The sequence below is a fragment of the Parasteatoda tepidariorum genome, chromosome 8 (genome assembly GCF_043381705.1).
Source record: "Parasteatoda tepidariorum isolate YZ-2023 chromosome 8, CAS_Ptep_4.0, whole genome shotgun sequence".
NCBI classification, from domain to species: Eukaryota; Metazoa; Arthropoda; class Arachnida; order Araneae; family Theridiidae; genus Parasteatoda; species Parasteatoda tepidariorum.
The window spans coordinates 40,792,322-40,815,353 of record NC_092211.1 but is presented as its reverse complement, the minus strand read 5'-3'; the positions used below and the strand labels follow the sequence as shown (position 1 = coordinate 40,815,353).

Sequence of the window (23,032 nt, the reverse complement as noted above, 5' to 3'; positions counted from 1 at the left end):
CTATAGCTCAAATATGACAAAAGAAGTGAGACAAACAGTTCAGAGCATGAGACCTACTGAAAAAGTAATCTGAAAGTGAAAAAGAATTCCATCTTAACACTTTTAAACACAAAAAAATTCCGAAAAATTTAATTCATTTTAACCCTTGAAGAAGGAAGCAGCAAAGTTAGAGAAGAAAAGAAAGAAGTCGCAGCAACGAAATTGAATTTTCTTTAAGAAGTCACGAACATCCACAAAAAGTCTTCGAATCTTAGTTTAATTGAAGGAACGAAAGTTGAGTCAAACTTTATTTCAGACCATTTTTAAGAATTAAAAGCTGTTAAATTTTTTATTTTTTCCAAAACGAAAAGTTCCTTCCTGAAATACACATGCTAGTCATAAATATTTAATATTTAAATCGCTAAATATTTATTACATGTAGTGTCTGTCAGGGAAAAAAAATGTTGAATGTTTTTTTTCCTCTTCGAATTTTCGAAACTTTCGAATAAATAAGATTAGCTTCCTAATTTTATTTGATCTTGCGACTGACTGTCGCTTATCATAGAGATATATATTTACTTATGGAAACTAATTTATGCATATCTTGTTTCAAGTTCTGTTAGGGAACACTGCCATCAAAGGATTATGTAATGTGCATTTCGTCTTTTTTATTATTGTTGCATATGTCTTACTAAATTCGTAGTTTACTATTCGCAATGTCCTTTTTTTGCTATCTTACGTACGTTTTTAAAACCCACCGAGTATATTAGTGTCCATAGTCTTTAGAAACGTCTTTCATGCCAAAAATGTTATTACGTTTTACAAGGTTCAAGCAAATATATATAGTTTGCCTTTCACAGCATATTTGTTTTAAAATATGTATCCTACTTTTTACCACAGTTTGCCACTCACAAAATTCTTTTCCAAAATATTTTATGCGTGTTTTATGAGACATACTCAGATGATTAGTTTGTCTTTCACAACGTGTTTTCTTTTGCTGCCTAACGTATGTTTCTTAAGATCCCCAGCATCCATAGTTTGCCTTCAGAAACGTCTTTCTAGCTAAATATGTTACTACGTTTTACAGGATACATGCATACTTACATAGTATTACGTATCACTATATTTTTTTAAAAATATGTATCCTATTTTTTCCATAGTTTGGGATTCACAAAATTCTTTTCCAAAATATTTTATGCGTATTTTATGAGACCTACTCAGATGATTACTTTGTATTTCACAGCGTGTTTTCTTTTGCTACCTAACATATGTTTTTTAAAATCCCCAGAGTATACTAGCATCCATAGTTTGCCTTCAGAAACGTCTTTACGTTTTACAGGATACATGCATATATACATAGTTTGCTTTTCACAGTATCTTCTTTTTTTAAACATGTTTCTTACTTTTTACCACAGCTAGCCATTCAAAAAAAACTTTTTTCAAAATATTTTACGCGCCTATTATGGGACCTACAGAGATCAATAGTTTGTCTTTCACAACGTCTTTTTTTTATTATATTTTACATACATTTTAAAAAGTCCTACAGAAACCCACAGTTAACGTCCTTTCTTTTTATGAGCCTTGCAAAGATCCCAATTTTTTTCACGATTGCGGAATCAATTCTGTATAAATTGAATAAGAATTTCTGGAATCTCTTAGTAATTTTTTTCATTTTGTGTTAATAACCTGAACAAACAAAACTGCTTGCGAATCAATCACAGGGGGTGGAGCTTTCTAGTATTGACAAATGTCACAAACGTGGCTCTTATTGTTCGTTCGAGCACAATCGGTGGTATGACATTAGCAGACTTTAATTGCAATTCACTAGTTTTTATATTTTTAAAAATTTCAAACATTACCATCTAAGCTTTTATGTGACTCTAAATAAAGTCAAGCAACAACGGAACAGATTAATGAAAAAAATCTGCTACCAAATACAAGACATATTGCGTAATGACCGGTTTTATATGTAACATAATATTACTCATTCCAATGTATGAGACTATTGCAACTTAGACGTTATGCATAAAGTCTCTAAAATGTAAATAAATTGTTTATGTGTATAGTCTAGCAAAAATGTTTGCACGTTTGTTGAAATTAAACCGCTGAGGTAAAAAAAATAATAAACACACCACAAAAATAGATAGAACTATTATAATCTACATCAACCCACTGGCGCTTAAGCAAATGGGCAAAATTGGGAGGATGTTTCTCCCCAATGCACTATTTCCACTATTACACTATACATTAATAACATGTAAAAACTGGTTTTGCTATGCGGAGAAGACTGCTGGTTGGAATACGAATTTTAACGTGCAGAACTACCAGCAGGTTAAAACGTTAAAATTAATTGTTGTTGTTGTTTAGAATGCGTTTGTCAACCAGCAAGTCTGCTTGTTGAAACCAAGCGAATTTAAATCATAGGGTGTGCATCTTATTTTTCAGTGGCGCCATCTAAGACCATGAATACGTTTTCCGCCGTTGCCATAAATACGATTCTACACACACGTCACAACCCGTTTATAGGGTGGGCCCAGTCATACATCCATTTATTTTTCCACAGATCGTAATTTTGACCTGAAACAGAGAATGATCAATCTTCAATTCAGTACCCCCAGAGATATTGATTTGTTATGCGATCATAATTTATATCAATACCTCTGTAAAATTAATTGTAAATCATTCTATCTCATGACATTTAATTATAAATAATTTGAATTATTTTAGAGTTAGAAATCATTTTTAATTTTATTCAATTTCAATTAAAATTCACTACTTATTTAGTTAATTAGTTAATAGATAGTTAGATTTCATTACCCATAATAGAAAGGAATAGATCGTATCTAAAATCTTGGAATAGAATTTCTTTTCAAAATGTTATTGTAAAGAGCAAAAATCTTTATTCTTTCCACTTGAATAAGAAATAAAAAGCAACGATAATATTATCGTTTTCACTTATTCATCGCTAAAAAAATTGTCTGCTCAAACTTTCAATCTTCTTTTTCTCTCAAAATTCACTTTTACGAAACAGTTTCTGATATTTATCATCAGACGAGATTAATATGACGTATTATTTAGAATATAATAAAATATTATTAAAAAAATTATGCAAAAAAAGCTCGAAGAAATTTGATAAAAAATAATTTTTAAGAACTCGTGATTTTAAGACTTTATACTCTCTCTCTAATAGATTCTCTTTCTGATAATTGAAATCTTCAATCATAACTGTTAAAAATTATAATAATCGTAATCGTCATAATTGCTATAATTCCATTTCACAATTCTCTACCATAACGCTATCAAGTGAAGTTGACGCAAAGAGTTTCACCTCTGATGCATATGGCAACGCTTGTTTCCCTATCATTTATAGCACCCATCGGGCAATAAGCTTAAATATTTCATTAATTTTAATTAAATTTATGAAATTTTGCGTAAGAGTTTTGTATATTGTTTTATTTTAATTCTGTAAATTGCTTAGATTTTTTCTTTAAAGGAATATCGAGTGTCTAAGAAGATAAAGGTACATATTATTAATAATTAAAAAATTAAATTACGATTTAACTCTAAAAAAACTTATTTTCTTTTGTTTTTAATTTTTTTATGTTGAATGTAATACATATTTATATGCTTGATATGTATTATTAAGGAAAAAAAACGGAGAAAAAGTAGGGTCTAAACTACCAGAATATTGTAAAATTTATCGTTATTCTGGCTGTATAGAAACACTAAAAAGCTCAGTAATCTTTATAAAAGTCTATTGGTAATGATTTTGATAAAATTAACAATAAAATTTGCTTTTGTAATATGTGATAAAATTTGGTAATTGTGTTAAAATTGGAGGATTTTATCATGATGTCTAAGAGCATGGCATTAAAACTGTTTGTTGAGTTAAACTTACTTTTCAGTTTTATATTTTTTAATAACTCTATGTTAATAAGAACAATAATTTTGAAAACCAAAATTAATGGTAAACTGTTTCCAGATGAACGGAAAAATTGCAGAATGATTGGTTCATATACAATATATTTAGATTTTTAGTACCAAAAAGTATAGTTTTTTTTTTTACCAGAGATGCCACTAACATACAGTACAGTAATTTTAAGAAATTTTTTTTATCTCCGCGTGAAATAAAACCGTTCGATTAGAAAAATGAATTCAAAATCGTAGTTGAAGTGGTAACCTAGGAAATGGTTGAGTACAAATTTTTTCACAAATAGAATAAAGAGCTAAATTTGCAAGACAAAATCTGAGTTAATACGATTAAAATCTTACTATACTCTAATTGAATAATTTTTAATTATGATACAACCATCTGTTTTTCGTTCAAAATAAAAATAAAAGTTTCTGTGCTGTAATTGCAGAGGTTGTTAAGCAATGCGAATACTGGGTGATTGCCATATTATTATTTAGGATTATTTTTCCAGGTAACGTTTACGTTGTTTGAAGTGTATGTAATCAAATTTCTTTCTTTATGGAATTCACTTTATCAGCATTGTAAACGTTTAACAAAGGAAAAGAATGAAAATACATAAGATTTTAAAATTAGGAATTGACTTACTAGGGAGTAGTCTGTTCTAGAACTTGGAGCCAGAATGTGAAGTTTTGGCGGTTTTTGTTTGCAGTGTAGGCAACCTTCCGCAGTCATGAAGACTAGGGCCATCATCCAAAGGACGCCAATCAAACGCCCTTTTGACCTAGTCATCAATGACCACACCATTACGTCATTTGCCGGAAATGAAATGACCACATTGCTGAAATTAAAAAAATAGCATACGTTATCAACTACATAAATACAGTTTTAATATTATATTGTGTTTGCAAAAAAGCATAGGTTTCATATTGAACCGTACAATAGGTACCTTAAACTATAATACGAACCAAATTTGCTATAACCATAATAAGGCTTTAAATTGAAAATTGATTTCTCTTGATTTATTGATTGATACTTTGAATAATACTTAAGGCCTGTTTACACGGTCCAAGTTCTTGAATCCGAGAAATTGGAGGGATCTCTCTCTCCAAGAAATTGGATGATTCGTTGACACTATCCAAGTTCTTTAATGTCACTGATTCGTCGAAAGAAAAACTTGCGCATGCGCATTGTTCATATTCAACAATATAAAATAATGCTTACATAAGTTTAGAATTACTAAATAAATTCAAATAAAATCATAGTAACACAAATAAACCGCAACAAATCAATTTAATTGAACTAAAACATATGAAAACAGACAACAAAATGATATAATTTGTTGCCTGCTTGTTGACCGCACAAAACCTAAGACGCTGATTGGTTAAGGGAGAAAAAACTTGGATAGAAAGTAGAACATGCTCTACTATCGTCCAAGAAGTTGGATCAAGTTCTTGGATGATTGTTTACACGATCCAAGCTCAAAGCAAAACAAGTTTCCATCAATATCAATCAATCTCTGTCCTAGAAATTGGATCGCCTAAACAGGCCTTTATTTACCCTTTCTACAAGATTATATAATTGTAAAATATTTATAGAGGTTTTCGAAAACTGGACTAACGAAACATATTTATTTCAATTACGATAATGATAAGCAAAAATGTCGCATTATTCAAAAAAATCATAAATGCACAATAAAAAATTACGAATCAAATTACGATATTAAGTACTATCACTTTGGGGACATTATCCGTAAAATCTGTTTTTACCGCAAAAATTATATCGTAATTTTTACAGTAATATTTATTTAATTACAGTGATTCAGTGATTTTACGGTAATTATTACTATAAAAATTATGGTATGTCAAATTTTTTTGTGCCGTAACAAATTGCTGTAAAAATGGATTTCACGGTAAAAAAATACCGACACTCAGAGTGCCGGTGCTTTTTTTACCGTCATTTAATTCGGAAATTTTTACAGTGTATAAAATTTATTAATTAAAATATGAAATTTATTGAATAAGATACACTTTTTTTTCAATTTGAAATTTCTTTCTTATAGTGTAAATTAAATGATTTTTGGTGTGAAATACTATTTTCATTGAGTTTATAAATTATTTGTCTAATAGTGTAAAATTCTCGTTTTAAAATGTAAACTATCTAATTATTTTACAGTTTAAGTTCTTTATTTTATAACATAAACTATACATAGCACTAAAAATGTTTTTTGATGGTTCAAAATATTTATTTTTATACATAAATTTCATTTTTTTTAAACAAAGTATCCCATTAATGTTGCAAAGTAATTAATGCAAATAATAATTTTTGCTGTTTGCATCGCATTTTTTAATGTAGAAATAATTATCCTATTTGAATGAAATGACTAAAGTTAATTACAGTGGATCTTTTTTCAGCAAATTGTTAGTTACGACTGCAAATTATTTTTCAAAAACAATATTGAAAATAATTATTACTCCTTAATTAATTGCACTAATTTGACGTAGTTGTTGTTTTTTATAGAGTAAAAAAATAGCCATAAGACAAGCTGGGAAAAACTTAAAATAATTCTTTAAGTAATAATTCTTAATTTCTTTCTTAATTTTTCAATCAGACTCCTAAAAAACGGCTGATATTTGAGTATAAAAAGATAAATCTAAAAAGAATTTTCGAAAACTTCACTTAGAATTAATTACCCTATTACTATTTTTTATGTAAACAAAAAATTTTCTTTCCTTTTTATGAAAATCAAAAATCGTTTTCGAAAAAAAAATAATCTTAACAAGTTCAAATGATGGTTTCTAACCGGCCTGTCTTTTACAATCGATTTCTATTATGATATCGATTGAAAGTTAGGGCTCGTCCACTTTCCAAAGTTTTGGGTAATCATAGAGGATTCAGATGGAGTGAAGAAAAAGGAGAAAAAAACATCTTTACCTCAAACAAACTACGAAGAAAATAAAATTGACTTCATTTGGCGACGATGGCGTTTCTTTCGAAGAACTTCTGGATAAATTAGGAAAGTTTCCTTTTTAACACTCGGAATGGAAAAAAGAATATTTAAATTTTTATCACGTTATCGTTATGAGCTGTCAACCACAGCTATTAAAAAAGAGATGAAAATAAGTGATGAATATTTCTTTTATTCGATTAAAGAAATTTTATTTTGAGTTAACAGATTTAAATTTGTAAATAAATTGTTTTATTTTTAGACACTACAAAATTAAAAATATTGGTTTTCACAGTGATTTCTTAATAGAAAAATATTATGTTGTGTAAAAGCAAATGCATTCGCACCTTAAATAAAATATTTAATTTTTATATCACATAAACACCGTTAGCTGGATAGTAAGTGAAAAAGAAATATACATTATGACGATTCTTTTTATTTACTCAAAGAAATTTGTTTTGACTCAGCAGATTGAAATTTGTATTTAAATTCTTCTATTTTCAAACGCTACACGAAGAAAAATAGTATTTTTTAAACGCGATTTCTTTATGATAAAAAAATGCATTGTTTAAACGATTAAAAGTCTTAAAGTTGATATTTTTTCGAAATTTATTTTCAATAACATTTTTATATTCTTTTATAACATAAAATGCAAATGGTTAAATATTTATTTTAAGTGCATTTTTCTTAAAATGATTAAATCCTCAATATTAAGCAACAAAAGTTATTTTTTTTTCGAACTAAGGCCAGAATTTTTTCATGCTCTGCATAAATTTTTTGACAGATTAAGACATACGCTTATTTTTTATTATTTTTTAAATGTCATTGAACAGCCGATCCAATTTTTAAGTTCACAACTACCAATGGTTAGTTCTTCTTCTTCAGGAGCGCAACAGCCCTTTGCAGGCCTTGGCTGCCTCAACAGCACGCCTTCTCCAGCTCCCTCTGTCCATGGCAACTCCCCTCCAGTTCTTAAGTTTCAGGACTTTGAGGTCGTTTATGGTTAGTTCTACAGCCTTGTAATTTGGAAACCAATCCAGACGACAAGGGAACTCCTGGAACAAGTATTAGGAGAAGTTCGCCTTCGAAGAAGACTTTTTGATGGAGGGACTTTTTTTTGGGAAAGATGACTTGGAATTTTCAGTGGGAATTAATTACGAAAATCATATGCCCTATAATTTTTGTTTTAGATGTGACAAAAAATAAAATTCTTTCCTCTTTTACTGCCTGTTTCGAAAAAGGTTGTAGTTTAGAAATTTTATTTCATGAATTTCTTCCTTTAGTTTTGCGTCTGCTTATTTGCTTGTATACGAAAGTAAAAGTATTTTTAATTGGCGGCAAATCTAGTTTCCATCATTTACAAAATAATCGTAACTATATTCATATTAGACACATACCACCAGTTAATGGTTGTGTATTTCAACTAATCATATAATAATTTACTGTACAGACATTCTATGGAAGGTCCTGTTTTGGGGAATTTTTCAAAATGCTACTCATAATTTTCTTAATCTACAATTATTGTATAGAATCCTTTTAGCTTTGTCCTAATTTTGTGAAAATGTGAAAATCAGGTTCTGTTTTTGTGGGAAACATTTATTTTGATGGGGAAAATATATTCATAATTTTATGAAAACAGGGTCCTGGTTTTACACTTTCTTAAAAAGTCACTAGTATCAGTAGTCAACAATACTGACATTTTGTAAAAGGTTCTGTTTTTGCGAAGTAGTGAAAAATCCTTTTCATAATTTTTTGAGTCTATAATTACTGTAGAACTGAGATTTTTCTATCAGGGTCCTGATTTCGTAAATACGTGAAAATTAATTTGGATTTTTGTGAGAAAAAACATTGCAAACACATAAAAACTTTATGAAATATACAGATTTTGTGAAAATATGTTAGAATTTTTGGGATTTTTGAAATGTCACGAAAAACAATAAGCTACTGTAGAAACTTTTTGCAAAAAGTTCTGTCTTTGTAAATTTGTGAAAATTCTTTTCATAGATTTCTGTATCTAGAATTACCGAAGTCACACTTCGAACAGAGAAAAAAAAGTTGATACGCTTTTTACATCATATTTTAAAAATGGTTTCACCCAAATTTTCAATGGCGCTGTATTAAAACAGATTTTAAGACAATAATTAATTTACTCCTTATTCAATTTACATTAAAATTTCAATTTACATTAAAACTACAGTTTGTAAATATGTAATGTACTTCCGTTTGTACTTCAATATATTTTATGGAATTGATAGATTAAATATTAAATTTTCGATTTTTGAACATTTTGATTAATATTTCACTAAATTATAGGATACAGCATTATTATATAACTGTTAAATTTTGGAAGAACTATCTAAATATTAATGTAGATGTTAATCGAATGTAATGTTAATGTAATTAATGTAATGTGAATCGAAATCTAGCAAAATATCTAAAATAAATAAGCAATATTTAAATTTCCAACTCAACTAACTAGACTAACTTAAATATCATGCATATATTTATATAAATTAAATAGCATTTGATAGCGAAAAAGCAAAGTTTTTAGTATCAATTATTAAACAATTTAAATAAACATAGTTATGGTAAACAATACGTTATTTAAGTTGGCAGAAATAATGTCTTTATTTGGAAAAAAAACATTTCAATTTTTAATTAATTTTCTATTAGTTTAAACAGAACTTTTTTTAAAGTTCTAATAATCTGAAGATGATTTTTGTTGCAAGAGAGTTACATGATTCATTTAAATAAATGGCAATTATGAAATATGAAAATTTAATTATATTTGATTCTCTAAAGCATTTTTATTTTATTCAACTTACCGAATATATTAATTTGTTTAAGTGATGAATTTTTTTCAAAATAATGCATGTAAGTTTTATTTTGATAAAGAAATCATAAAGCTATTTGATTACAATAAAATTTCACAAAAACGTTGTCTTGAATAAACAAGTATTTGCTATGTATTAATGGAAATTTGACTTAAATTTTCAAAAAATGCTTTAATTCAAAATAATTTTATCAAATGCAACAATTATTTTTATTTTTTTTATCTTTAATGAATAAAATGTTCTGATTTGCTCAGGAAAGTGGAAAAAATAGTATTTAATACAATGGAACAATTGATACAAAGAAGAAATTAGACAAAATGAAGTAATGAAATATTGACTAGATTTGGCAAAATAAAAGACAGTTTTAAATTATTTTATAATTTTTAAATTTATGCCATATGTTTTAGTTTAAATAAATAAAAGTTATCTTTTAATAAGAAAAATTTTAACTCGATTTTTTTTAAATATTTAAAAATTTTGTTGAATAGTAATAAAATAGGAAAATAAAAATCATTTTTAAGCAAAATAAAATTGATTCTATTTTATGTTAAAATAGTTTTGGTTTTTATTTATTTAGTTAATGTAAAATTCATTATTTATTTATTTATTTATTTTCTTATCAAACAAACGTTTCGATACAATTGATTACAAATGCTATGGAAAGTTCTAAAAATTTTCGACAGTTTCAAAAATCCATTGAAGAAAACCGAAAACAATAGAACTCTGCGTTCTGCATTTTCTCTCCCAGTTTAAAACTCAATTCGATAGTTCGTTAACAGATGGTGCTGATAACCAAAACAAACTACTAAATAATGTTTTCTTAGTATCCATCCTTTGTAGAATAAGCGTGGTACATACATTCTTAAAACAAAACAAAGTTAACAAATGCCTTTTGCAATTACTACAATGGCAGGGGTCTGACATGGGCGAAATTTTTTTTTTTTCATTTAGCAGTGCCATCTGCACGCAAATTTTGTATCTAATTCTGAAATTCTTTGAGAATAAATTATCTTGTTTCCTCAGTCAGATAGAAGAAAAATACAATTTTCTTTCTCCTTCTATCTTTTAAATAGATGTTTCAAATCATGGATCATTTTTACCAAACACAATTTGAATATGTTTCGAAATTATGGCTAAAACGAAATACAGCATTCACAGGTACATCAATTCACGGGTACATTAATGTTCATAGGCACATTAATTAACGAGTACAATTGTATGTAAAAATACCTTCTGACCTTTTAGCGTCAGCAATTAAATTAAATCGTATTCGTTATTTTAATGGTTTAAAACAAATATTTTGCTTCAAGTATTTCATTTTAAAAATTTATTATTAGGTCGTTATTGTAAATTTAAAAAAAATAGTTATTCGAAAAAATGAAAAATTTGCTCAATTTTGCGATAGCTCACCTTTTTTTTTTACCAACTTTACCAAAATATCAGTTGATTTAAGTCCATTCTTTAGTCACTCCAAAAGAATGGAAGGAAAAAAACAATAGGTACATCAATACACGGGTACAATAATTCACGGGTGCATTAATGTTCACGGGTACATTAATTAATGAGTACAATTATATTTAAAAATACCTTTTGACATTTTAGTGTCAGCAATTAAATTAAATCGTATTCGTTATTTTAATGGATTAAAACAAATATTTAGCTTCAAGTATTTCATTTTAAAAATTTATTATTAGATCGTTATTGTAAATTCAAAAAAAAAAAAAATGTTATTCGAAATAATGTAAATTTGGCTCCATTTTGCGATAGCGCGCCTTTTTTTCCCCCACTTTAACCAAAATATCAGTTAGTTTAAATCCATTCTTTAGTCACTCAAAAAGAATGGAAGGAAAAAAACAATAGGTACATCAATTCACGGGTACAATAATCCACGGGTGCATTAATGTTCATGGGTACATTAATTAACGAGTACAATTATATTTAAGAATACCTTTTGACCTTTTAGCATCAGTAATTAAATTAAATCGTATTTGTTATTTTAATGGATTAAAACAAATATTTTGCTTCAAGTATTTCATTTTAAAAATTCATTATTAGATCGTTATTGTAAATTCAAAAAAAAAAAAAAAATAGTTATTCGAAATAATGAAAAATCTTCTCCATTTTGCGATAGCGCGCCTTTTTTCCCCCACTTTAACCAAAATATCAGTTAGTTTAAATCCATTCTTTAGTCACTCAAAAAGAATGGAAGGAAAAAAAAACAATAGGTACATCAATTCAGGGTACAATAATTCACGGGTGCATTAATGTTCATGGGTACATTAATTAACGAGTACAATTATATTTAAAAATACCTTTTGACATTTTAGTGTCAGCAATTAAATTAAATCGTATTCGTTATTTTAATGGATTAGAACAAATATTTTGCTTCAAGTATTTCATTTTAAAAATTTATTATTAGATCGTTATTGTAAATTAAAAAAAAAAATGTTATTCGAAATAATGAAAAATTGGCTCCATTTTGCGATAGCGCGCCTTTTTTTCCCCCCACTTTAACCAAAATATCAGTTAGTCTAAATCCATTCTTTAGTCACTCAAAAAGAATGGAAGGAAAAAAAGTCTCGTCTTGAGAGTAATTTAATTTTTTTCAAAACGAATACTTTTTCAAATTGCTTTAGTAACGGAAAAAATCGTTTCGTAAAAGTTTTATCTTGTCATAATACTTCCAAGAATGTTTGCTTTTTCTTTTATTTCCTCCATTATATTTACCAAGAAATTTTCTTAAGAATTCAAGGAAAGCGAATAAAGGCGTCCCGCAATATAGAATAAACTTTTTTGAAACTTTTATTTCGAAATTGCAGTTTGTTGGAAACATAGAATTTTATTGCAGCGAGGTTGCAGTGTTGAGAATTTGAGAGAAAGAATTAGAAATTGCATATGAGGGTACGATAGATTAACAAGGCTAGAAATCGGGATAATCATTTTTACAATTTGGTTAATCAGAAAAATGAAGAAATATATCATTAATATCTGGATCGTAATAAATTAATATTTAAAATTTAAATTCAAGGAAATTGAATGTTCTAAATATTCGATAAATGGAGACATTATTCTAAACCCTATAGAATCGATACTCAAAATTTGAATATCAGGAAATATAATATGTCATTTTTATATAACATTTTAACATTATAACATTATTTTTTCCCATGTAGCTTTAACGTTTAAATTTCAAACGTAAGGAAATTAAATAATCCATGAAATGTTTTGTATAGTAATTGTAATACTCAAAATTTAAATATAAGGAAATATAATATGTCATTTTTATATAACATTTTAACATTATAACATTATTTTATCCCACGTAAACTTTAACGTTTAAATTTCAAAAGTAAGGAAATTAAATAAACCATTAAATGTTTTACACAGAAATTTTAATACTCAAAATTTAAATATAAGGAAATATAATATGTCATTTTTATATAACATTTTAACATTATTTTATCCCATGTAGCTTTAACGCTTAAATGTTAAACGTAAGGAAATTAAATAAACCCTGAAATGTTTTGTATAGCAATTGTTCTGCTCAACATTCAAATGTAAGGAAATATATTTGATTAAAATTTTAAATAACATTTTTACATTATTCTTATACATGCAAATTTAGCAAATAAAATTCTAATGTAATGAAACATTTTAATGAAATGTTTTGAACTATTGAGGGTAAATCTGTTTTGTACGTGGGTAGTGTACGGTACTCTATGAAAAGTTTTGTATAGTAATTATTCTAAACCATGTAAAATTGTCACTCAAAATTCAAATGAAAGTAAATAGAGATATGTAGTAGTTATTCTAAACTATGCAGAAATTTTATTACCGTATGCCGAGAAAAAAGGGCTATATTTTCTTTCTTACGGTTAGCTACAACAATATCTCGATAGCATTAAGAAGCAAAAATTTAAATTGTCAGCTAGTACATAATAAAATTTTTAAAATTAATGTTTTAATGTCATTGTGCTTTTTTATAATATGAGATAATAATAAAATGACAGTCTAAAAAGTTTTAATAATTAATCTACAGTGGCAGAAAAAAAAAATAAACTGTACCACATCCAAAAATTATTATTTCTTAAATTTCACGTATAATTCCAAACATATAATTTTTGAAAATCTGGGTGTGACATCAATCAGCTTTCTATTATAAAGTGCTTCTGAAGTATACATAGCGTCTTCCAATTTCTACAAAAAGAGCAGCAAAATCGGTTATTTGTCGCATTCTTCAAGCAATTACAGAATGGCTCCGAATCTGCAATGGACGCAAGGAAAAAAATGTGCAGTAATTGCTTTAGTAAAAGAAAGAATTTTCGACACAAGTGACGGCCATAAAAAGTGACTGCAATCAATCTACTGTCTCCAGAATCATTAAATTAGAGTATGAAACATATGATGTTAGGAGAGGAGATTTAGGATCAGATCAGGCCCCAACAAATGTTACCATAACAACTCCAATTAAACAATATTTATTTTAGCATTTCACCATAAGACAGAATATTTTTTATTTTAATTTTATTTCCAATGGCACATTGAAAGACAATTGAACATCAAAAAGATAACAATAAATCTATAAATGAGATCGAGCAGTTCAGTAGCGTTCCCAGATAGATTTCCGAGGGAGAGCAGGGCACCTAGACAGGTGAGACTAGTCCATTACCTCGTGGAGGTCATACAATGTACAAAAGGGATCATGAATTACGTTCATGCGACATAGGTGTTTTTTCAGGCAATCGTGGCCAGTTATCAGACGAAACATGGCAACAGATTACATCCTAGGCCACTGAGGGACATTGAGAATCTGTTTTAGCCATGGTTTATTGGAATTGCGTAATTTAAGTTCCTCGTGAAAAAGAGTCCCTGAAGATGTTCTTTATTTAAGACCGAATATACATTTACTGTTTTTAATCCGTTTACAACTAGTATGGTTAAAAAACCACGAATACAAAACTGTATGGTTTTTTTAAACATCAAAACCGTAAGCAAGAAATTTAACATTAAATTGAAGCTAGGCTTATAGTTGGGTAATAGGCATTAAAGTTGGAATATGATTGACTTGTGTTTCATCAAATAAACCATGATATGTGGTTTAATCAGTTTATCTGGTTGTTTCACCCTTCGTAGGAAAAGGGATATACTAGACTTTTTGAGTTAAATAGCTTTATGGTACTGACATCTATGAGTGAATGAGAGTCCAATAACCTAGGGTCACAAATTGGGGAGTGCAAGACACTTTAAACTCTTTATGCATTGAAGAGAATGGAAGAAATATTGTTACGTCAACGCTAGGGCTCGAACCCCCGTTCTGTCGGTAATGAGATTCACAGATTAGCCTTTTCGGCTATAATATGTACCGAGCTACAAAGAACTAAGTGCTTCATAAGATGGGCCTAGTAATTGCGATAAAACTCTGGCTGCTTAACCGTATCAGGTGAAAGCAGTTAATAAACGGTTTTTCTCACAGTTGACAGTTTAAATACCTTCTGATTTATGGTTATTTGACTATTTTGTTCTAATATGGTATATTATCAATTAAATAAATTGTTACTTTTAACCTTTTTCGTCGAGAAATTTTTATTGACCTGCCACGTAGCGAGTGGTTAGTGTTTCTTTTCAGGTCTATTGGAGGTAGCAAATAATTATTTATCTAAACTACTGCAAACTTGAGTAATATAACAATAATGCAGTTGATGCAATAATTATATAAATAATATAATAATGATAATTATATAGGTAATATGATATATATATATATATATATATATATATATATATATAAAAAAGGATTATTACAACTTTTAAAAAGGAAAAAGAAAAAAGCTTGAAGTTTTAATGATGGAAAATGTTGAAAGTTAAGATAAAATCTATGGGATCATTTAAACACACACAGAAAATACTAGAGTTCAAAAATTATAGGTTTTGCTAATCAAATTTCTTAAATTGTTCTAATTTCTGCATTGCANTATATATATATATAAGAGTTCAGTCTTGTAATGAATTAGGAATTTTAAGAATTACAAGCGAAAGCATTAAATCAACGACTGAGTTACTTCAAAGATTTTTTTTAAACTCTCCGAAACTGTTTATAAAATTGAAGCAAAAAAAATTTTTTTTTTTAAAAAATGGACCTCGTTTTATACTTTATAAGCAGAAAACAAGTTAACTTGATGGATGAGATTTTTATTAAAAAAATAAACATTATCATTTGCGTAATTGCAAAACTAATTCAGCGTAAGTTAATTTAGAGTGTTTTGGGGTAGAAAAATAACATGCATAAGCTCTTATTTTGAATATCCTACTAAAAATGTAATTACTCTTTTCTCTAAGGAAAAGGGTTTTTAGTTGCTTTCGTTCGAAAAATAATTTAACTTAGAATCTGGTGACATACTTTTATAATTAAAGAAACAAAATATGCTAAAAATAAAAGTCCTAGGGTATTAACGAAATGGAGATTTTTTGAAAAATATTGCTTAGAAAAATTATGAAAATTAAAGCTGAAATGATTATTGATATGAAAAAAGTTGGAAAGAGGATGCAAGAATCAATAAAGTATTGAAGTTTGTAGTATAATAGGTTTTAATTTTTAAGAATAATTCTGTTTTTTTTCCTACTGTTTTTAAAAACAGTCTCATAAAGCTTACTACTACACATTAGGAAAAAAGTATATCTATCAGAATTTGGCAGAATTTACCGTGCTTCTTGCTCTTTGGTAACATCATGAAACTCTGTAATTTTTACTGAAGTACTTTGGTAATGACTTTGTTAAAATTAATTACAAAATACAATTTGATAATACGTAATAAAATTTTGTAAACGTGGTAAAATTTGGTGACTTTATCAAGATACTTTAAAGCATGATATAAAACTATTTAGTTGGTATTTACTTTTCAGTTTTGTATTTTTTACTAATTGTGTGGTAATAAAAACGATAATTTTGTGAAATCAGAATTTCTTGTAAACGGCTACCGTATGAACAGAAACGTAACCAAGTGAAAGGTTTAAATACAGTATATTTTGGTTTTATTAATTGGAAAGTTGGATTTTTTTTTGCCTGGAATGTCATTGCCACACAGAATAGTAATTTTTCCATTTTTTTTACCATCATGAAATGAACCAAAACAATTTAATTTTTCCAGGAAAGCTGTCTGATACGGATAAATAATAGATCGGCAAGAATGTTTTTTTTTTTTTTTGCAATGATCATTTTACGCTGACAAATAGTGGCTCGGGACGAAAAACTTCGTTTTTATTACAATAAATAATGACTCATACAAGTAATTAGTTAGTGGTCGGGAGAGCATGATTGGTAGGGCATTGGACCCAAGTTCGATAGGTCCTCGCTGACCGAAGTCTCCCCGTGTAGTATATGGTGACTTTTAAACGTTAAATCTGCCGGGTCACAAAGTCCTCCATGTTCATATAACAAATCATACTTAAGTCGAAACTGAATTGGAGATAGGTCGTTCTTCCGGTTCTGGCCAAAATTACTATCTGGGGATGAATGAATGGATATATGAATGGGTTCGCCCTATAAAAACTGACTGTGACGTGTGTGTGGTTGCAGTCGAATTCTTGGCCGCAGATGGCACCACTGAAAAACTAGAAACGCACCCTCTGCCTTAAATTCGCTTGGTTTCACCAAGTAAGCTGGATGGCAAATGGCATTAGAAACAACGAAAACAGTAATTAGTTGAGTGTATAAAAAAGCTTTGAATTTTAATGTAATGACTGTTACAGATATTTTGGATAATCATGAAATTTCAATTTCCCCCATAAAGAACATTAAATGCAAGGACACTTCTCAAAAGTTGGGAATAATAATGTTATCCGCAGCTAATTATGAATTCTATTAGAATTCATGTTATACGATGCAGTAAATATTCAATATTTAAACACTATACTTTTTAACTGAAATGAAATATACATCATAATAATTTTTCCGGAATAAATTTTTAATAAATTTTTTTCATTGAAATATTAGATATCAGGTTATTTTAAACAATAAATTTAAGTGAAAACTATCAACGTTGTGCGCGTTACATAATATAAGTAATGCTATATTTCAAGCTTGAGAACAATTTTTTCCCTGTTCTATTTTTTCTCTAACTTTGAACAATATATCTCAAAAAGTAAAAAGTATCCTTAACATTTGAAATATGTATATAATTTGGATATTTTTTTTCAGTTTATCATTAGAAAGTTTGAAGTTTTGCTTCCGAATTTGATAAACAATTTGAAAATAAGAAATCTTTCTTTTAAATTTTCTTAAAATTCTAATACAAAAAATAAATATAAATAATTTTAATCCAATAATTTAAATACTAAATTACATTATTTGTCCACTTTATCAAAAAATAGAAACATCTCTTCTTTTACTAAAATTTTTAAATTTCTGAAAACCTAGAAATATTTAATCTACTGTATATAAGAGTTTAATCTACTGAGAGAGAGGGGATTAATTATATTTAATCTACTGAATATAATTAATCCCATCTTTATCCCTCCCACAAACACTCTCAACCACTCCTAACTGTGACTTAGTACGCATCCGAATTTGGTGCTTAAAAACTCTAAAAATTATAGGCTATTTTAAGTTAATACTCATAAAATTAAAATAGAGCATTCATACAACGCTTAAAATCGTATGGATAAATCAAATTCCAATAATTGAGATTATACGAAGATCTAATGCATTCGCTTCCGAAAACGCCAAAGTTGGCGCATTTTATATCGCCAGTTGTTAGTTTATATTGAGTGAGAGTAACCATGATTTTCATTCACACCGCTATACAATATCTACAATGTGGAGCAAAAAAATTGAGACGTTTAAAGGTTTACCTTTTTCGGGAATCTGGTCACCATTTTATTTTGTATAAAAACGATGTTATAAGTGAACTAAAGTACTGAACATAATTACTCAATAAAAATTAAAAATTTTTATTTAAAATATATTTCATATTGAAAATGGGGTTTGTAAGTCTCAATTTTTTTTGCTCCGTGCCTTGCTAAAAGATAAGTATATGTTTTCAGTTGTGTATTAAGGAAATTATATTTTAACTATTAAATATTTATGAACTTTTTTATTTAATTATTTGGTTTTAGCATTTTAATCTGGATGACTAATATTGTTTTAGCTTTTATTCCACTTAATTTTAATCTATACTAATCTTCAAACATTATGGAGTGCTTGAATCTAATTAGTTTTAGGGTGATATCGACGACAGTTAATAATTTTTGACGTGTACCATAGTATGAAGTTATGTAATTGTGAAGTTCAATTTTTTCCCCAAGTTTGTTAACCATATTAAGTTTGTGGATCACCAAATGAATATCTTCGGGGTCCTATTGAATCACTAACTTTTCATTGCTGGTGAGAACCTCACGAATGATTATTTGTATTGTATACCACAGAACTTAAAAGAAATTGTAATTATAAATATCTGTTGCTGTTGTCGTAGGCCATTAAGGCAAGAAGGGAGACTTCTTCTTTCTAGTGGCGTCATCTATGGTCAAGAATTCAACTTCTGCCACACCTATACGTCACACCCGTTTTATAGGGAGGACCCATTTATACATCCATTCATCCACAGAGCGCAATTTTGACCTGAACCAGATAGCGATCCATCTCCAATTGAGTTCCCCCAGAGGTATAATTTGTTATAGGAACATGGATGACTTTGTGATCCGACAGATTTAACGTGCACCAGTCACACGGAAAGTATTCGGCCGGCTGGATTCGAACTCCCGTTCTAACGAAGAGTCCAGAACCCTGCCAACTAGGCTATCCCAGCCCATTACTATCTTATAATAAATATAATTACCTTATCTAAATAATTATTATGATCTGATGATCTTAATAATTATAATTATCTGAACTGAAATTCGTGAATAATAATCTTAATCATACATTTTTTTTTAACTAAATTAGGGTATTTTTAGTTTAAAATTTTTTTAATGGCCTAGAAGATAAAAAGTAAAATATAACGTATTCCTTCTTATTTAAATTGAATAAACCAATATTAAAAAAATGTATTCTTTGATTTGCTATCCAAATAACTAAGTCATAATAATTATCATTCCAACAATTTATATTCTATTATTTAAGTAGAAATTAACGAATATTTTAAAATTACAATTTTTATTTGATTTCCATATTGGTAAGATAAAATGTGGTTGTATTGGGAGATTATTTCTTTTCAGAAGCTATTGAAATCCGTTCAAAAAATTTTAATAAATCAAAAAGTTTTAATAAAAACTATTGAAAATAATAATTTTTATTCTGATGTTTTCAAACTAGTATTTCTTGTATTTTAAAAAAACTAAATTTTGATTGACAGTCTTAAAATAAATAACTAGCTCTTTTAAATTTTTAGTTTAAATTTCTCAATTGACAGAAACAAATAAATTTTCAAGCAAATTAAGGAAAATAAATTTTTCATTTGTTTAAACTTTTTTATTCTAGTATAAGCTCAATTTTGTTGAAGTGATTCGGATCAAAAAAACATTATTGAAGAGGTTTGGTAGCTTAAAAGTCTCCAAATACTATTACTATTTTGACAGATCTATACAAGTATTTTATATAGTTTAATTTAAATTCTTGTCAAGAGTCTAGAGCATACCCTCCAACTGCTACGGAATTTCCGTAGTTTCAGAAATCTTATTTTCAGACGGTAGCAAAATTAATGTCTTAATATTTAAAAAAAATTTATTTTAGCGTAACTTGTCCACTATTACTTATAAAAGTGCATGCCATATGGCTAGATTCTTAAGTTCTGATAAAAGTTTTATGAGAGACCCATTTGCTTTAAAAATTTCTACTTTGGTTCGCTACCACTAGAAAGAATTATTTGCAAAATCCTCATAAGTTGGAGGGTATTCTAGAGTAACAAATGTGAATTGGATACCACTCAAAAAGTTACATTTTTAAAACTCCACGTCTGATTGTAATTTCAGTTGAAAAAGTTCTTTTAGTTGTGGTTAAAGAGAAAAAAGATGATAAAACTGTTCTCTCATTCTTTTTTTTATTACTTTTTTTAAAGCGAAAAAAAAGAATGATGCATTTCATCTTTTGCAACGATCAAAAAAAAANAAAAAAAAAAAAAAAAAAAAAAAAAAAAAAAAAAAAAAAATCCGCGTAAGAATTCTTCTAAGCGTTTACTCAATAAAACTAGATTTAAGAGAGAAGAACTTTTTAAACTTTTAGAGTTCTTTTTATTTCTTTACTGAATTTCTGTATCGTTTGTTTACTCTCTCGAATGTTGCCACTGAATGAAACCGAATAACCACAGAAAGATGGTTTGGTACCAAAAAAAAAAGGTTTTTAGATGGTCGAAGATTTGCTCGGGGGATATGAGGTTTATATTGTCATAGAAATCCTCAAAGAAAATGCATTGAATTGGAATACACACTTCCTCCAAGTTCGATGTTTTTGTCCAAAAAGATTCCATGACTATTATCTTTATATTTTCTTCAGAAATTGCAAACTCAAGATCTCCAAGGTATTCTAAGATATTAAATATTGTTCTTACAACTTGAATATTCGAAATGAGTATTCTACGGTAAGAAATCTCTTTGAAATAGAAAAAAGAAAAACATAGGTTTGCTTTCGAGATGTTTGAACAATTAAATAAAGTTTTTTTCTGTTTCTGAAAGGAAGTTTCATGATTTTGAATAGAAGAGTAAAGTCACCCAGAAAATCCTATGGTTTATCAAATTGATTTTTCCACCGTTTCTGGGGATTGCAATAGTTTTTGTTCTTTAGTCTTTGTTTTAAAACATAGTTTATGAAAAGAATCTGAATTGCATTGAAAATTAAATTGCACATAGTATTCATCTAGTTAGATTTAGGAGTTTGCTATCTGAAAACAAAATACAATCTTTATAAATAAGTTTTATTTTCAAGTATTGTTACATATTTTGAAAATATTTTTTTTCACTTATATTCATTATTTTTCAAATATTTGTTTGAACTTCTTAGTAAGTATTTTGCTTCCAAGCACTGAGTCATGTAAATATCGTAACGCATGTAAAAATGAAAAAAAAAAAAGAAAAAAAATTATAACTGCCTTCTAGGTGGCCGAACGGTTAGCGTGCCTGACTGTGAAGCCAATGGCTGCGGTTTCGAATCCCATCCAGGCCATGGATGTTTCCCTCTGCCACTCCCTATGAACAGGCATCTTTGGTAGTGCGGCATGGGTAATGTTGCTCGCCTTCGTGACTTTGGCACAAGGTTCTCACCAGGTAACGCAAAATGAGCGGCATTTCCGGCACCTTCCATAGCAAGAACGATAAAATCAGTGCCTGTCGTTAAAAAAAAATATGGTAAAAAAAATCTATTGGGGAGGGTGGAGTAAAAACGGGTACCTCAATTTTGGTAAAAGTATTTCTATTTTCCAGCAGACAAACTAGTCAAGAAGAACGACCCACTATATTGGCGTATTCATGTTGATTAATTCATTTCGTCGGTGTTTTTATTTTTGTTTCAGTATATATCAACTCTTTAATGTTTATTTAAGCATTCCTTATTTATGGCTCTAAAAATTATTTTTAGTTCAGCTTATTGTAAGTTTAATGAAGATTCGTACTCTAACAAGCAATAAGGCTTTAACCGATAAGTAGCACTGTTCTGTTTCGTTTCGATGACCTTCGATCGTAGAACCGGGTACTACCCAATCTTTCGCCTTCCCCCTTGATGTTTGTAATTGTTGGGCCCATGAAAGCTGCAGTGCAACGGAGGAAGAAGATGAGTAAATCCAATACTGAGCAAAGAGTTTACGAGCCCCATCTTCAAAGCACAAAAAGCCTTATTTTCTTATTTTGTAGAATGATTGGAGACCTCTTAATACAAAAGTATTGTTTTTATACAGATATAAAGAAGTTACGTACCATTGTTTTCGGAAAAAATATTAATTAAAGCTATATTTTTTATAAATAAGTTTGATTAGGTCCTCAGTCATGTCAGACTCCAAGACCCTTGAGTACGACCATCACATGTAAATTACATCCGTAATTTTCTTAAATTGCCATATAAAGTAGAAATGTCTGTTAACTTTTCACTGAAATTCTAGTATTTCTAAATTTTCCATGAAGTTAACATGTGGACCCGGGTGAAACCAGCAGTGAGACTTTTTCTAGTAAAAAATCAGTTATAAATAAAGTAGTGCATTTATAACTTTTTTAGAATTATATATTGTATAAAACTATGTTGATTGTTTATAAACATTGAATATCTTGGTTAAATATAGCAGTTTCAAAGTTGGGCAGTATAGCTCCAATAGGCCTTCGAATTTTAGTTATCCAGTATTACCCCTCCTTCCCCCATACATTTTTTCTTATCTGCTGTGAACTCGGATT

The 23,032-nt window shown here is 28.4% G+C and overlaps 1 protein-coding gene across 1 annotated transcript in view; it reads right to left on the bottom strand.

The window, feature by feature from the left end:
• Window positions 1-23,032, bottom strand: part of LOC107456269 (probable G-protein coupled receptor CG31760) — a gene marked incomplete in the record, with an annotated part of 261,490 nt that overhangs the window by 127,130 nt on the left and 111,328 nt on the right. The window contains 1 exon segment of the mRNA XM_043055523.2: window positions 4,538-4,730. Coding sequence (XP_042911457.1) covers window positions 4,538-4,696 — 159 coding nt within the window.